This window comes from Eulemur rufifrons, chromosome 2 (genome assembly GCF_041146395.1).
Source record: "Eulemur rufifrons isolate Redbay chromosome 2, OSU_ERuf_1, whole genome shotgun sequence".
In the NCBI taxonomy this organism is placed as follows: Eukaryota; Metazoa; Chordata; class Mammalia; order Primates; family Lemuridae; genus Eulemur; species Eulemur rufifrons.
In genome coordinates this window covers 58,120,544-58,138,443 of record NC_090984.1, presented here as the reverse complement: position 1 = coordinate 58,138,443, position 17,900 = coordinate 58,120,544, and the positions used below count along the sequence as shown (strand labels likewise).

At 38.8% G+C, this 17,900-nt stretch overlaps 3 protein-coding genes across 3 annotated transcripts; all 3 read right to left on the bottom strand.

Moving 5' to 3' along the window:
• Nucleotides 1-2,398: 2,398 nt before the first annotated feature.
• Nucleotides 2,399-3,959, bottom strand: LOC138377637 (olfactory receptor 11H7). The gene has a single exon (XM_069462768.1). The coding sequence runs from the start codon at nt 3,577-3,579 to the stop codon at nt 2,635-2,637; it is 945 nt and encodes a 314-aa protein (XP_069318869.1). The 5' UTR covers nt 3,580-3,959; the 3' UTR covers nt 2,399-2,634.
• A 2,028-nt stretch (nt 3,960-5,987) lies between these two features.
• Nucleotides 5,988-7,325, bottom strand: LOC138377623 (olfactory receptor 11H4-like). Its single transcript, XM_069462750.1, has 2 exons — nt 7,131-7,325; nt 5,988-6,767 (listed from the first exon to the last, which is right to left on the bottom strand). Exons 1-2 carry the CDS (start codon nt 7,323-7,325, stop codon nt 5,988-5,990), a joined length of 975 nt encoding a protein of 324 aa, XP_069318851.1.
• An 8,677-nt stretch (nt 7,326-16,002) lies between these two features.
• Nucleotides 16,003-16,971, bottom strand: LOC138377625 (olfactory receptor 11H7-like). The gene has a single exon (XM_069462764.1). The coding sequence runs from the start codon at nt 16,945-16,947 to the stop codon at nt 16,003-16,005; it is 945 nt and encodes a 314-aa protein (XP_069318865.1). The 5' UTR covers nt 16,948-16,971.
• Between the last annotated feature and the right edge of the window lie 929 nt (nt 16,972-17,900).

Genomic DNA, 17,900 nt, shown 5'->3' with positions numbered 1-17,900 from the left:
TTTTTTCTTAGTCAGTCATTTAAATTTTTTTTTTAATTTCCAAATATTAAGGGGGTACTAATGTTTTAGGTTACATGTATCGCTTTTGTAACGCTTAAGTCCCAGCTAAAGATGTGCTCGTCACCCAAATAGTGTTCATATTACCCATTGTGTAGGTTTTTGCCCCTCTCCACCGCCCCCTCCCTCCTGGTTGATTTCCACTGAGTTTTACTTCCTTCTGTGCTCACATGTGCTCATCAGTTAGTTCCAATTTAAAAGGCAAAAGATTTACACAATCTGAAGAGAAACCAGAGTGTAGTTCCAATTTAATAGTGAGTACATGTGGTTGTTTCCCCATTCTTGAGATACTTCATTTAGGAGAATGGTCTTCAGTTCCATCCAGATTGTTGCAAAAGGTATTAATTCATCTTGTTTTATGGCTGAGTATACTCCATGGTATACATATCCCACATTTTATTAATCCACTCATGAATTGATGAGCACTTGGGTTGATTCCACATCTTTGCAATTGTAAATTGTGGTGCAATAAACATTCTAGTGCGGGTGTCTTTTTGATGAAAAGTCTTTTTTTCCTTTGGGTAAATACCCAATAGTGTGATTGCTAGAGTGAATGGTCAGTCTACTTTTAGTTCTTTGAGAAATCTCCATACTGTTTTCCATAGATGTGGTACTAATTTGCAGTCCCATCAACAGTGTATAAGCATTCCTTTCTGCATCCGTGCCAGCATCTACTGTTTTTGGACTTTTTGATAAATGCCATTTTAAGTGGGGTAAGGTGATATCTCATTGTGGTTTCAATTTGTATTTCCGTGATGATTAGTAACATTGAGCATTTTTTCATATGTTTATTTAGTCAGTCTTTTAAAGGTTTGTCAATTTTATTGATCTTTTCAAAGAACCAACTTTTGGTTTTATTGGTTTTCTCTATTGTTTTCCTATTCTCTGTTTTGTTTATCTTTGCTCTAATCTTTATTATTTCTTTCTATTAGCTTTGAATTAGTATGATAGCTCTTATAATTACTTTTAGTATTAATACATGATCTCCTCATTCAGATATTGGAACGTCTAGTATAATCATTTCTCAATATCCACAAAGGATTGGTTCTGGGACCTCCTGCAGATACCAAAATGTATCATGCTGAAGTCTCTTATATAAAATGCTGTAGTATTTGCATATAACCTGTACACATCCTCCAGTGTACTTTCAATAACCTTCAGATCACTTATAATACTTAATATAATGTAAATAGCTCTTATACTATATTGGTTAGGGAATAATGACAAAAAAGTCTGTACATATTCAGTACAGATGCATTTTTTTTCCCAAATAGTTTTGATCTGCTGTTGGTTGAATCCATGGATGTGGAACCCATGGATACTAAGGGTCAACTGTGTAGTCTAATACTAAAATTTGAATTTTTTATCCAAATTAAAACTTACCCCTCCAAACTGAGTCTGATTCAGGCTTGATCTGCTTCTTTCCCTCTGACTTTTCTCTTTTCCTCTCTTACATTACTATGCTTCCTCTGATTACTTGAGGTTTGGGGTAGGGGAGAAGAAAAGGCAAAAAGACTCTTCCTTGACTAGTAAAGGTGTGATCAGGTATTGCTGCTTTACAGGTTTAACAAAAGTCTGAATGTTGATTTTTCTTACCTGAAATATTTTCTTTTTATGAGATGGGCTCCCCAAACAGCAGTTCTCTGATGTGGGCAATGCTTCACTGGCTGTCTATTTATGACGTCTTTCATCTTTGGATTTGGGTGACCCACTTAACGTAGACTCACTTTGGGATTGCCTTGCTTCTCCAAGTAGCACTTTTGGCTGGGATCCCTTTTAAGACGGTCCAAGAAGGTTACTTTCTGTGAGGTCTAACTAGGGAAAATGTGGCTATTCTATATTTGCTTTATTATGGGTGGGGATTTAGTTTTCTCCTGCTACAGCCCATCTTTTCCTGCTCTGCTCTCAAAGCAAGCTCTTTCAAAGTCTTTAAATTTTTCCAGGTCTAAATCGGGAACTGTCCAGGTGTCCCTCAAACTTCAGAGGACAAGGTGAAGCCCTCTAAGTGGTTCTCTTGATGTACCCCTCACTTCACTTAGGGGGACTGCACACTAAAAACTCTCAACAAAGGTATCCTCATTCATGGCTTCAATCTAACTTTCAGCCTCCACTTGTACACTGTTGATGAGGGTGATGAACTAAGAATTGTGAAACTGAATTTACAGTTTCTGAGTGTGACCAACAATGATGTGTTGCTAAAAGTTCAGGACAACAGGCAGATTGTTATGTGTCTTTTTAAAGAAATGATAGACAACTATTTAGGCAAATAACTAATATTATTCATATGTCTAAACAAAATTTTGTGGATAGAGATTGCACGTGGACAATGTCAAAACCTTCCTGGAAGTAGATATTAAAATTTTTAAGTTTTATTTTTACCATGTATTAGGGACCAATCTCTTCCCAGGGAACACATTTCTGAAACTAGAAGCTCATTGAAATATGATCAGATACATGAAGAGTTTTGCTTTGCACGAAAGGACTGTGATGGCTATGAATAAAACCAAGGTAGTTTGTATTGAAGGAAGAGGATGATTCCTCCACTTGCAGAGTGTCATTGGGTTATACAAAACCTATTCATACGTTCTGGATAATTCTTATTCTACAAAAGACATGATAGAGGGCATATTTCATATCCTTGTTGCGTAGGCTATAGATGAGGGGGTTTAAGACTGGTGTTACCATAGAATATAGCAGTGTGATGATCTTATGCATAACAACTGAGTTGCCAGATGGGGGACTCACATACATCACCATTATGGTTCCATAGAACAGAGATACCACTACCAAGTGGGAGCCACAGGTAGAGAAGGCCTTTCTCTGTCCGGCTGAGGAAGGAAGCTGAAGCACAGCTCTGAGTACCAGGATATAGGACCCAAGGATGTACAAAAATGTGAGAATGATGATAAGAGAGCTCATAGAATGGAAAACATGCTCTATGATGGGTGTAGGGGCACAGGACAATGCTATCAGTGGGTCCACATCACACAGAAAGTGATCAATGATGTTGGGACCACAGAAGGGTAGTTGAGAAATAAAGAAAATGGGAATCAAATGTCCAAGGAAACCAATGAGCCAACAAAGAGACACCAATATGCCACAGCACTGGCCAGTCATGATGGAGGGATAGTGCAGTGGGTGGCAGATGGCCAGGTACCGATCATACGCCATGACACAGAGGAAGAAGCATTCAGTTGTGCCCAGGGAAAAGAAGAAGTAAAACTGAGTGAAGCAGCCAGAGAAGGATATGGTTTTAGTTTTGGAGAGAAAATTGACCAGCATGTTGGGGACTGTACAGGTCACATACCAGATCTCTAGGAAGGAGAAGTTGGCCAAGAGCATGTACATAGGGGTATGGAGTCGGTGGTCCCACCTCACTGCACAAATGATGGCCACATTCCCAGTCAGAGTCAAGATGTAGACCAGCAGAATCACTGAGAAAAGGATGATCTGCATTTTCCAGGGACCAGGAAAGCCCAGCAGGACAAACTGTGTCACAGTAGATATCCCTGAGTTATTCATGGTGCCCAGACTGTGGAGAGAAGACAGATAGATAATGACAGTTTACTTTGCTGCTGAGGCATCTTGAAGCTTTTCTTGGGATAGGGAGTTTGACTCATGCAGGCAAATGTATTGGATATTCTAGAAGTCTCGAGCAAATCCCAACCTATTCTGATGGAGTCCTCTGGCCCTGATTCTTTGTAAATTCCTGCCTGTTTGAATTTTCTGTGGCAGTGATCAAAAATCAGTTCAATTTTATCTTTTTTTGATATAAAGAAATCTTGAAATAGAGGCAAAAATGGTTTTATACCTAAGTTGTTTTTCAGTGAAAGCTGTTCATATATAGCAATTACTTAGTGCTATTCACTTAAAAATATGAGGACATATATGCTATCATTTTTTTTTTTTTTTTTTTTTGAGACAGAGTCTTGCTCTGTTGTCCCTGCTAGAGTGCCATGGCATCAGCCTAGCTCACAGCAACCTCAAACTCCTGGGCTCAAGCAACCCTCCTGCCTCAGCCTCCCGAGCAGATGGGACTACAGACATGGACCACCATGCCTGGCTAATTTTTTCTATATGTATTTTTAGATGTCCAAATAATTTCTTTCTATTTTTAGTAGAGACGGGGTCTCGCTCTTGCCTAGGCTGGTCTCTAACTCCTGAGCTCAAACGATCCACCCGCCCCGGCCTCCCAGAATGCTAGGATTACAGGCATGAGCCACTGCGCCCAGCCAAATATTAAGCATTTTAAGATATAATAAGCAGCATTTTAAGAAATCTGTTCATCCGTAGATAGATGTTTGGGTTGCGTCTACGTCTTGGCTATTGTGAATAATGCTGCAATGAACATGGGAGTGTGGGTATCTCTTTTAATTCCTTTGGATCCTGATTTCAGTTCCTTTGGATATGTATCCAAAAGTGGGATTGCTGGATCATATAGTAGTTGTATTCTTAGCTTTTTGAGGAACCTCTATACTGTTTGCCACAGTAGCTGCACAAATTTACATTCTCACCAACAATGTACAAGTGTTTCCTTTTATCCCACCTTCACCAACATTACCAACATTTGTTATCTTTTGTCCTTTTGATAGCAGGCATCCTAACAGTTGTGAGGTGATATCTCATTGTGATTTTGATCTACATTTCCCTGATGAAAAAAATCACTCATTTAAAGTGCACAAGTCAATAATTTTTAGTATATTCACAAGGCTTTAGTATAATCACAACCATCAACACTATTATATTTACAGAACATTTTTACCACCCCAAAAGAAAGTGAGTACCCATTAGCAGTAGTCAGTTTCCCATCTTTTCCTTCCCCTAGTCCATGGTGATTACCAATTTACTTTTCATCTCTATGTATTTGCTTATTGAGGACATTTTATGTAAATGGAATCATAATATGTGGCCTTCTGTGTTTGTTTCACTTAGCATAATGTTTTCAGGATTCATCCATATTGTAGCATGTATGATACTTAACTCCATTTTAATTACAGAATAATATTCATTGTATGCATATACCACATTTTCATTGTCTTTTCATTAGTTGATGGACAATTAGGCTGTTTTACTTTACTTTTTGGCTATTATGAATAATGCTGCTATGAATATTTGTGGAAACATATTTTTAATTCTCTTGGGTTTATAACTACAAGTGAAAGTGCTGGGTCATATGGTAATTCTATGTTTAACTATTGCCAAATTGTCTTCTAAAGGGGCTGTACGATTTTACATTTCTACCAGCAATGTGGTAAGAGTTCCGATTTTTCCACATCCTTGCTAACACTTGATATTGTCTGTCTTGTTGATTCTAGGCATGCTAGTGGGTATGAATGGTGTCTCACTGTGCTTTTGATTTGCCTTTTCCTAAGGACTCATGATGCTGAGCATCTTTTCATGTGCTGCTTGGCCATTTGTATATCTTCTTTTGAGAAATGTTTATTCAAGTCCTTTGCCCATATAAAAATCTGTTATTTTTATGTACTTCTGAATTGCTTAAATTTGTTACAACTAAGGTAAAAATATTTAAAAAAAACATTTTTGTATGCTGGGAATTGTGCTACTGTTGATTCCTATCACACAAAGACTGCCAGGAACACACCTGTAGTCAAAGCTGAGTTTCCTGGCCTGTTGTAATGAGGAAGAAGATATGCAGTGATGAACCATGGGGCATCTCAGTAGCGGGGCATTTCAATGTAGCAATTCCGTCTTGTCATTCCAAAAAAGACAGGCTTTAAAACATTTTTCCTGGGTGTTGAAGACCAGTGAATTAGGGTTTAAGTAGTCAGTATCAAAAAGGTATTTAAGCTGGGCACATGTGAGGTAAAATATGTGACCTCTAACTACTCAGACTGAGAACTAAAAGATCGCTGAAAGAACTGACACATCTTGTTCTTCTTTAGAACTTGTAAGTATGGAACATTTTTGGCTCATGAATTTTGAGTAATTCTCATTCCAAACAGTACATTTCTCAAGGCAAGTTTCACGTCCTTATTACGAAGACTATAGATCAGAGGATTAAAGAGAGGAGTCATTACTGAATATACCAGCGTGAGGATCTTCTGCATCAAAGTTGGGATGCCATAGGTAGGACTTACATACATTACCATGACTGTCCCATAGAAGAGTGACACCACAACCAAATGAGAACCACAGGTAGAGAAGGCCTTTCGCCGGCCAGCGGCAGAAGGGACCCGAAAAACAGCTCTGAGCAGCAGGGTATAGGATCGAAGAATGTACATAATAGTGAAAAAGAGGACAAGGGAGCTTTGCATATAAAAAACAAATTCAGTAATAGGAGCTGGGGCACAGGATAGAGCCATCAGTGGGTCCATGTCACACAAGAAGTGATCAATGATATTAGGGCCACAGAAGGGGAGTTGGGAGATGAAGAAAATGGGGATTGGGTATCCAAGGAATCCAGTGAGCCAACAGAAAGACACCAGCATGCCACAGAGCCTTCCAGTCATGATGGCAGGGTAGTGCAGAGGGCGGCAGATGGCCAGGTACCGATCATAAGCCATTACTGCTAGAAAGAGACATTCAGTTGTGCCCAGTGAAAAGAAGAAATAGAACTGGAGGAAGCACCCAGAAAATGAGATGGCCTTGGTCTTGGAGAGGATGTTGGCCAGCATGTTAGGAACAGTGGAGGAAACATACCAGATCTCAAGGAAGGCAAAGTTTCCCAGCAGAAAGTACATGGGGGTGTGGACTGGGCACGGTGGCTCACGCCTGTAATCCTAGCACTCTGGGAGGCCGAGGCAGGCAGATCGCTGGAGCTCAGGAGTTCGAGACCAGCCTGAGCAAGAACGAGACCCCATCTCTACTAAAAATAGAAAGAAATTATGTGGCCAACTAAAAATATATATAGAAAAAATTAGCCAGGCATGGTGGTGCATGCCTGTAGTCCCAGCTACTCGGGAGGCTGAGGCAGTAAGATCGTTTAAGCCCAGGAGTTTGAGGTTGCTGTGAGCTAGGCTGAAGCCACGGCACTCACTCTAGCCTGGGCAATAGAGCAAGACTCTCTCTCAAAAAAAAAAAAAAAAAAAAAAAAGAAAGTACATGGGGGTGTATAATCGTGAGTGGCATCTCACTGCACAGATGATGGCTCCATTTCCCAGCAAGGTCAAGACATAAACCACCAAAAACAACGAGAAGAGGAAAATCTGTGCCTTCCAGCAACCAGGGAATCTCAGGAGAACAAATTCAGTCACAACATGTGTTGCTGACCTGTTCATGGGTCTCAAATCTACAAAGAAGAAAGACATTGGGTGTAACCCAAGTTTCTTTTCTTTCTATATATCTCAAGGACTTTATTGAGAAGGGAACTTGAGCTATACAGAAAAATACATGAGATATTCTGAGACCAGGTGAGTGAGAATAAATCCTATCATATTTTGAAGTGATTGTGGTTCTAAATCTCAGTATTATTTTGCTAGAATCCAATGCAACTAGAATTTTCTATGTCAGTGGTACAAGACAAATTTCTTTTCTTTCTTTTCCTTTGATGCTTAGGAAGACCTGTTCAGGTTTTGATTTGTTTATCCAATGTTGATTATGGGTATTCATGCACAAAGTTATCCGTTTTCTCTCATTTAGCCCAACTTGTTATAAAAGAGATGTATTTTGAGGATAGCTGGTATGAGATTGGGTTGGACGTTTGGTAACAGAACAAAATCAGTTGGCTACTGGATGGAGATTTAACTCACACCAGGACAACTGAATTAGTTCTCACAGGCATCACTATTCCCAAGACAGAGGACTGCTTTTAAATTTTCTTTTATGGATTTTGTTTTTATATATAGTTTTATAAACCTCTTCTGCCCCCAGGATTTTCATTTTAAATCTCATTCTAGACAGTTGAATGACACCTAAAAAATCCTTACTAATATCTCCTAACCCAGTCTAGATGGAGATGAGGTCTAACACAATCTCATACTTCTTTCCAAATATCTTTGCTTTAAAGAATAAGCAAGAATATTATTTGTTTAAATACCTCTATTTGCAAGTGTATATTTTTTTACACCTACTATACTATACCTTACTTTTCATATTCATATCCCACCTATATGAAATAAAGGAAATGATGTTTTCAACACAAAAATTTAGTTTATTTAGTGAGCTTTGTGGATAATAAAAACAAAGGGATTTTCTAAAGGAATCTGATCAAATGGGGTTTTATCTGCAATTTTATCTGTTAGAATTAATTTTGTTTATTGAAAGGAAGGAGAGGACATTTTCAAATATTTGGACCAGCATGTATTTTTCAGTAGCAACAAAGTTATGTATTTAAGATTTGAATAAATAAAATGTACAAATATATGTGTTTAAACAATAGTAATCTTGTAATTGATTAATATTTAAAGTGTGCTGATTAAGTCTTAACAAAAGAATGGTAGTTTCAATATTCAGTTTCTGGTTAAATTCAGATCTCTTGTCTTGTGTATTGGAGGTTACCAGTCATAACTTTGTCAGGAATGTAAGAGAAGAAATTTGAAAGGCAATGAAGAACACAGAATTTAAAGGAAGGATCATATATCACCATCCGTGAGAATGAAGGTTTCAACGTCAATATCACTAGACCCTTGATGGTTTTTAAAGAAGCATAGAAAAAGGTTTCAGCATCCAAGTTCTAAAGTTGTCCAGCTTTCCAGTCAGTGGTGAATTTAAAAGACATTTGTTTACCATCGTTCTTGAATAGGGTGCTCAATAGTTGATTTCCAGATTGTTATTTATGAAACATAAATAAATCACTGTCCTGTTACAGGTCAGAGACCAAGTCCAGCCTCACAGATTTAAACCAGGAATCTGAATCATGAGATGTGAGCTTAATGTCCTTTGTTCTGAGAAATGTACCATGCCTGCTTAATGTGAATAACAGTTTAGGAAGCTCTCCATTATACACTGACAACTTCCCACCACATTTCATCTTTTCTACCACTAGACTCTGTAAGAGATTTATTAGCAGCGACATTATTTTTCCCAAAGCCTTTGGGGAAAGTGTAGATAAGTGATGGAATCATCAAAGGGTGGGGAGCTGAATGGAAAGCTTGAATAATCAATTTTCAGAGTTTCCACATTGACAGAATAAACTGACTCCACAAAGTTCTGTGTAACCACCTCTGCCCCCCCCCCCCCCCCGCCCCCGCGAAGTCTCCAAAATTACTTTCTGGGTATAGTTAAGTTATTAGAATGGAATATTCACCATTTCATGCCATAAGCATACGGTTTCTCATGATTTGAGTTTTCATAAATCATTATTTGAACTATAATCCTAGGGGATCAGCTCTTTCATATACTGTACTTCTTTCAGTACAAGAAACCACCAATCAACACACCAGTCCACTCACCCCAGGTGTGATGGCTTGATTAAATAACGTTCTTCCGATGTCCCTTACTTAGTATATTTGTCTTCCACATTAGCCTGAGAGAAGGAACACACCAGCTGAATACTCCTGGAAAGTGAGATTGTTTTCAGAAAGGTGATCTCTAACAATCATGAAGTCATAGAATTGGAAAAAATGGTACAATGATCTATTCTTTTTTTTTTTTTTTTTTTTTTTTTTTTGAGACAGAGTCTCACTCTGTTGCCTGGGCTAGAGTGAGTGCCGTGGCGTCAGCCTAGCTCACAGCAACCTCAAACTCCTGGGCTCAAGCGATCCTACTGCCTCAGCCTCCCCAGTAGCTGGGACTACAGGCATGCGCCACCATGCCCGGCTAATTTTTTGTATGTATATATTTTAGTTGTCCATATAATTTCTTTCTATTTTTAGTAGAGACGGGGTCTCGCTCTTGCTCAGGCTGATCTCGAACTCCTGACCTTGAATGATCCACCCGCCTCGGCCTCCCAGAGTGCTAGGATTACAGGCGTGAGCCACCGCGCCCGGCCTAATGATCTATTCTAACTGTTAATTTTCCAAATATGACTCAGAGAACAGGCATGACTTTTCACCCAATGGATATATGTTCTGTATTCCATACATGGAACCTCTACACTATTCTATTATACTGCCTCCTTTGAGTCTCTCCAGAGAAACAGTGCTAATCAGATTTATAAAGTGAAAGGCACTCTGCAGTGTATCACAGCAGTGGTTGTAATACAGACCATGAGTCCTTTTCTCTTACTGGCAGTGATGGCTTTCCTGGCTCACCACGGAGAGAGGGATGGGCGTGGTGGAGTCGAACATAACCTCAGCATCAAGCATCTCCTCCTCACTGGCTCTGATGAGGAAGATTCCAGGTGAGGGCATTATATGTGATTCATTGCACTTCCTTCATTTGTGCAGACTCCAGAGACTTGTTTTCTAGGAACTTGCTGAGATGTCTAACATGTGAATTGGTGTTAAATCTATGTTTCCTCTCCGGGATTACTGTAAACCCCTGTGTCTCTCCCCACGTGGTCTCAGTGGCTTCCCTGAGTTTCCCCTGGAGTGCATTCTCTTTCCAACCCTTGGGGCTCACCTAGAATTTAGTATGTTATCTTCTCTCTATATTAACTCTAGTATATTGGCCAGAGTTACTGATATAGAGGAGCCAGGGGAAATACCAAATTTCAGGAGGTTTTCTATTGCAAAGAGTTGCATGGCAGTAAGGAATCATGATCTGTGGGCATCAGTGAAATAAACAGTTTTGCCTATGACTCTAATTCTGAAACTGAGACATGTTTGTAAACAAATCTTTCCTTTCGAGTTTAAATGAGGTACTTTAACACAGAGAAACAGAAAACTATATTCTGCTGGTCACTTAAAAGTTAAATTCACTCAATTTTTTTGGAGTCTTTCACTGTAATGACTAGGTGGTTGGTACTGGGTAGAAGCTGCCTTGAGTGACCTGATAATGACTAAGAAATTAGTGTGGAAGGAATTCCAAAATTGCCTCTATACAGAAATCATTTAATTGATGAATTTAGTTAAATTGTCAGTTTCCACTCTGATTTCACTTGCTGAGTGGGAAATTAGAAACCAGTGCAAATGTGAGAGTCGATTTAGCTTCAGTTTTTTTTAATCATTGGTATTTTACTTTCCTTCTAAAACATTGGAGTTTCTTCCTAGGGTCCTCTTAATCCACTTCTTTAAAAGATGACTTCTAGGAAAAGTGGCAATGATCAGCAGTGAGAAAACCTTCACTGATGGTCAGTGGGCCAGCTTGTAGGTGAACTTGAGATCAGTGACAGTGTACCAGGAGTTCCCAAAATTTAATGTGCACATGAATCACCTGGAGATCTTGTTAAACTGCAGAGTCTGAATTTTTTTTTTTTTTATTTTTTTTTATTTATTTTTTTTTGAGACAGAGTCTCACTCTGTTGCCCGGGCTAGAGTGAGTGCCGTGGCGTCAGTCTAGCTCACAGCAACCTCAAACTCCTGGGCTTAAGCGATCCTACTGCCTCAGCCTCCCGAGTAGCTGGGACTACAGGCATGTGCCACCATGCCCGGCTAATTTTTTGTATATATATATTTTAATTGTCCATATAATTTCTTTCTATTTTTAGTAGAGACGGGGTCTCACTCTTGCTCAGGCTGGTCTCGAACTCCTGACCTTGAGCGATCCACCCGCCTCGGCCTCCCAGAGTGCTAGGATTACAGGCGTGAGCCACCGCGCCCGGCCAGAGTCTGAATTTTGATATGGATTGCATTGAATATGTAGATCACTTTGTGAAGTATTGCCATCTTAGCAATATTAAGTCTTCCAATCCATGAACATAAGATGTTTTTGCATTTAAGTCTTCTTATATTTCTTTCACAATGTTTTGCAGTTTTGAGTGCATAAGTCTTACACCACCTTCATTAAATACATTCCTAAGTATTTAATTATTTTTGATGCTATTGTAAATTATTTTGGCCTCTTATTTTCCCTTTCTAATTAGTCCTTACTTGTGTATTAGAAATATAACTGATTTTTGCATATTGACCTTATATCCTGCAACTTTGCTAAATTCATCCATGAGTTCTAGTGGGGTTTTCTTTGGTGTATGTATGGATTCTTTCTGATTTTCTATACATAGTATTGTGTCATGTACAAACAGAGATAGTTTTACTTCTCCTTTTCTGGTTTGAATGCCTTTCATTTATTTTTTTAATGCCAAATTACTTTGGCTAGAAATTCCAGTAAAATGTTGAATTAAAGTATTGAAAGCAAGCATCGCTGTCTTGTTCCTGATACGAGAGAGAAAGCTTTCAGTCTTTCACTGTTGAGTATGATGTTAGCTGTGGGTTGTTTCTGAATGTCCTTTATCATGTTGAGGAAGTTTCCTTCTAGTCTTAATTTGTTGAGTAGTTTTATCATAGAAGGGGTTGAGATTTGCCAGTTGTTTTTCTAAATCAATTGAGATGATCTTGTATTTTTTCCCCTTCAATCTCTTAACGTGGTATATTACATTGATTGATTTTCTTATGTTGTATCACTCTTATATTCTTGGGATAAATCTCAATTAGTCATGGTGTTTAGCTTTTTAAATATATGGCTGGATTTGATTTGCTAGTATTTTGCTGGGGATTTTTGCATCTATATTCATAAGAGACACTGATTTTGCAATTTTCCTTTCTTGTGAAATCTTTGTTTATCAGGGTAATTCTGGCTTCATAAAATGAGTTAGAAAGTATTCCTTCCTTTTTTATTTTTTGGAAGAGTTTGAGAAAGACTGATGTTAATTCTTTTAAAATGTTTGGTAGACTATACCATTGAAGTGATGTGGTCCTGAGTTTTCTTTGTTGGTGGTTTTTGCTTATTGATTCCATATTTCTACCTATTATAGATCTATTCAGATTTTCTATTTCTTCTTGAGTCAGTTTTGGTAGTTTCTGTGTCCATTTTGTCTAGGTTCTCTAATTTGTTGGCATATAATTGCTTGTAATATCCTCTTACAATCCTGTTTATTTCTGTAAGACTAGTAGTAATGTTCCCTGTGTGTTTCTGTTTCATTAATTTAGAAAGTGTTCTCTCTTTTTTTCTTAGTCAGTCATTTAAATTTTTTTAAATTTCCAAATATTAAGGGGGCACAAATGTTTTAGGTTACAGGATCGCTTTTGTAACGCTTAAGTCCCAGCAGGTGTGCTCGTCACCCAAATAGTGTTCATATTACCCATTGTGTAGGTTTTTGCCCCTCTCTACCGCCCCCTCCCTCCTGGTTGATTTCCACTGAGTTTTCCTTCCTTCTGTGCTCACATGTGCTCATCAGTTAGTTCCAATTTAAAAGGCGAAAGATTTATACAATCTGAAGAGAAACCAGAGTGTAGTTCCAATTTAATAGTGAGTACATGTGGTTGTTTCCCTATTCTTGAGATACTTCATTTAGGAGAATGGTCTTCAGTTCCATCCAGATTGTTGCAAAAGGTATTAATTCATCTTGTTTTATGGCTGAGTATACTCCATGGTATACATAACCCACATTTTATTAATCCACTCATGAATTGATGAGCACTTGGGTTGATTCCACATCTTTGCAATTGTAAATTGTGGTGCAATAAACATTCTAGTGCGGGTGTCTTTTTGATGAAAAGTCTTTTTTTCCTTTGGGTAAATACCCAATAGTGTGATTGCTAGAGTGAATGGTCAGTCTACTTTTAGTTCTTTGAGAAATCTCCATACTGTTTTCCATAGATGTGGTACTAATTTGCAGTCCCATCAACAGTGTATAAGCATTCCTTTCTGCATCCGTGCCAGCATCTACTGTTTTTGGACTTTTTGATAAATGCCATTTTAAGTGGGGTAAGGTGATATCTCATTGTGGTTTCAATTTGTATTTCCGTGATGATTAGTAACATTGAGCATTTTTTCTTTTTTTTTTTTTTTTTTTTTTGAGACAGAGTCTCACTCTGTTGCCCAGGCTAGAGTGAGTGCCGTGGCATCAGCCTAGCTCACAGCAACCTCAAACTCCTGGGCTCAAGCAATCCTCCTGTCTCAGCCTCCCGAGTAGCTGGGACTACAGGCATGCGCCACCATGCCCGGCTAATTTTTTTTCTATATATATTTTTAGCTGTCCATATAATTTCTTTCTATTTTTAGTAGAGATGGGGTCTCGCTCTTGCTCAGGCTGGTCTCGAACTCCTGAGCTCAAACGATCCGCCCACCTCGGCCTCCCAGAGTGCTAGGATTACAGGCGTGAGCCACCGCGCCCGGCCTTATTGAGCATTTTTTCATATGTTTATTTAGTCAGTCTTTTAAAGGTTTGTCAATTTTATTGATCTTTTCAAAGAACCAACTTTTGGTTTTATTGGTTTTCTCTATTGTTTTCCTATTCTCTGTTTTGTTTATCTTTGCTCTAATCTTTATTATTTCTTTCTTTCTATTAGCTTTGAATTAGTATGATAGCTCTTATAATTACTTTTAGTATTAATACATGATCTCCTCATTCAGATATTGGAACGTCTAGTATAATCATTTCTCAATATCCACAAAGGATTGGTTCTGGGACCTCCTGTAGATACCAAAATGTATCATGCTGAAGTCTCTTATATAAAATGCTGTAGTATTTGCATATAACCTATACACATTCTCCAGTGTACTTTCAATCACCTTCAGATCACTTATAATACCTAACATAATGTAAATACTGTGTAAATAGCTCTTATACTATATTGGTTAGGGAATAATGACAAAAAAGTCTGTACATATTCAGTACAGATGCATTTTTTTTCCCAAATAGTTTTGATCTGCTGTTGGTTGAATCCATGGATGTGGAACCCATGGATACTAAGGGTCAGCTGTGTAGTCTAATACTAAAATTTGAATTTTTTATCCAAATTAAAACTTACCCCTCCAAACTGAGTCTGATTCAGGCTTGATCTGCTTCTTTCCCTCTGACTTTTCTCTTTTCCTCTCTTACATTACTATGCTTCCTCTGATTACTTGAGGTTTGGGGTAGGGGAGAAGAAAAGGCAAAAAGACTCTTCCTTGACTAGTAAAGGTGTGATCAGGTATTGCTGCTTTACAGGTTTAACAAAAGTCTGAATGTTGATTTTTCTTACCTGAAATATTTTCTTTTTATGAGATGGGCTCCCCAAACAGCAGTTCTCTGATGTGGGCAATGCTTCACTGGCTGTCTATTTATGACGTCTTTAATCCTTGGATTTGGGTGACCCACTTAACGTAGACTCACTTTGGGATTGCCTTGCTTCTCCAAGTAGCACTTTTGGCTGGGGTCCTTTTTAAGACGGTCCAAGAAGGTTACTTTCTGTGAGGTCTAACTAGGGAAAATGTGGCTATTCTATATTTGCTTTATTATGGGTGGGGATTTAGTTTGCTCCTGCTATAGCCCATCTTTTCCTGCTCTGCTCTCAAAGCAAGCTCTTTCAAAGTCTTTAAATTTTTTCCAAGTCTAAATCGGGAACTGTCCAGGTGTCCCTCAAACTCCAGGGGACAAGGTGAAGCCCTCTAAGTGGTTCTCTTGATGTACCCCTCACTTCACTTAGGGGGACTGCACACTAAAAACTCTCAACAAAGGTATCCTCATTCATGGCTTCAATCTAACTTTCAGCCTCCACTTGTACACTGTTGATGAGGGTGATGAACTAAGAATTGTGAAACTGAATTTACAGTTTCTGAGTGTGACCAACAATGATGTGTTGCTAAAAGTTCAGGACAACAGGCAGATTGTTATGTGTCTTTTTAAAGAAATGATAGACAACTATTTAGGCAAATAACCAATATTATTCATATGTCTAAACAAAATTTTGTGGATAGAGATTGCACGTGGACAATGTCAAAACCTTCCTGGAAGTAGATATTAAAATTTTTAAGTTTTATTTTTACCATGTATTAGGGACCAATCTCTTCCCAGGGAACACATTTCTGAAACTAGAAGCTCATTGAAATATGATCAGATACATGAAGAGTTTTGCTTTGCACGAAAGGACTGTGATGGCTATGAATAAAACCAAGGTAGTTTGTATTGAAGGAAGAGGATGATTCCTCCACTTGCAGAGTGTCATTGGGTTATACAAAACCTATTCATACGTTCTGGATAATTCTTATTCTACAAAAGACATGATAGAGGGCATATTTCATATCCTTGTTGCGTAGGCTATAGATGAGGGGGTTTAAGACTGGTGTTACCATAGAATATAGCAGTGTGATGATCTTATGCATAACAACTGAGTTGCCAGATGGGGGACTCACATACATCACCATTATGGTTCCATAGAACAGAGATACCACTACCAAGTGGGAGCCACAGGTAGAGAAGGCCTTTCTCTGTCCGGCTGAGGAAGGAAGCTGAAGCACAGCTCTGAGTACCAGGATATAGGACCCAAGGATGTACAAAAATGTGAGAATGATGACAAGAGAGCTCATAGAATGGAAAACATGCTCTATGATGGGTGTAGGGGCACAGGACAATGCCATCAGTGGGTCCACATCACACAGAAAGTGATCAATGATGTTGGGACCACAGAAGGGTAGTTGAGAAATAAAGAAAATGGGAATCACATATCCAAGGAAACCAATGAGCCAACAAAGAGACACCAATATGCCACAGCACTGGCCAGTCATGATGGAGGGATAGTGCAGTGGGTGGCAGATGGCCAGGTACCGATCATACGCCATGACACAGAGGAAGAAGCATTCAGTTGTGCCCAGGGAAAAGAAGAAGTAAAACTGAGTGAAGCAGCCAGAGAAGGATATGGTTTTAGTTTTGGAGAGAAAATTGACCAGCATGTTGGGGACTGTACAGGTCACATACCAGATCTCTAGGAAGGAGAAGTTGGCCAAGAGCATGTACATAGGGGTATGGAGTCGGTGGTCCCACCTCACTGCACAAATGATGGCCACATTCCCAGTCAGAGTCAAGATGTAGACCAGCAGAATCACTGAGAAAAGGATGATCTGCATTTTCCAGGGACCAGGAAAGCCCAGCAGGACAAACTGTGTCACAGTAGATATCCCGGAGTTATTCATGGTGCCCAGACTGTGGAGAGAACCAGATAGATAATGACAGTTTACTTTGCTGCTGAGGCATCTTGAAGCTTTTCTTGGGATAGGGAGTTTGACTCATGCAGGCAAATGTATTGGATATTCTAGAAGTCTCGAGCAAATCCCAACCTATTCTGATGGAGTCCTCTGGCCCTGATTCTTTGTAAATTCCTGCCTGTTTGAATTTTCTGTGGCAGTGATCAAAAATCAGTTCAATTTTATCTTTTTTTGATATAAAGAAATCTTGAAATAGAGGCAAAAATGGTTTTATACCTAAGTTGTTTTTCAGTGAAAGCTGTTCATATATAGCAATTACTTAGTGCTATTCACTTGAAAATATGAGGACGTGTATGCCATCTTTTTTTTTTTTTTTTTTTTTTTGAGACAGAGTCTTGCTCTGTTGTCCCTGCTAGAGTGCCATGGCATCAGCCTAGCTCACAGCAGCCTCAAAGTCCTGGGCTCAAGTGATCCTCCTGCCTCAACCTCCTGAGTAGCTGGGACTAAAGGCATGTGCCACCACGCCCTGCTAATTTCTTTCCATTTTTAATAGAGATGGGGTCTCACTCTTGCTGAGCCTGGTCTTGAACTCCTGACCTCAAGTGATCCTCCTGCCTCGTCCTCCCAGACTGCTAGGATTACAGGCATGAGCCATCATGCATGGCCGTACGTCGTCATTTTTAATAGATTTACATCTGAGACTTTATGGATTTGAATGATTTTTGCTGTCACATTATTTCACACTCTTTCTTTCTGGAGCCACTTCCATTAGGAGAATATATTTTTACCAAATTTTTTTAGTAATACCAGGAGAAAGTCAACACGAATGTTTAGATCATAAAATTTTTTTTATATTTTGCTGTTTCCCACTTCAAGTCATTTATATTATACTCTAGGTAATTTACAATTTAGTATTTAATTATTTGTTTTTAACAATAAAA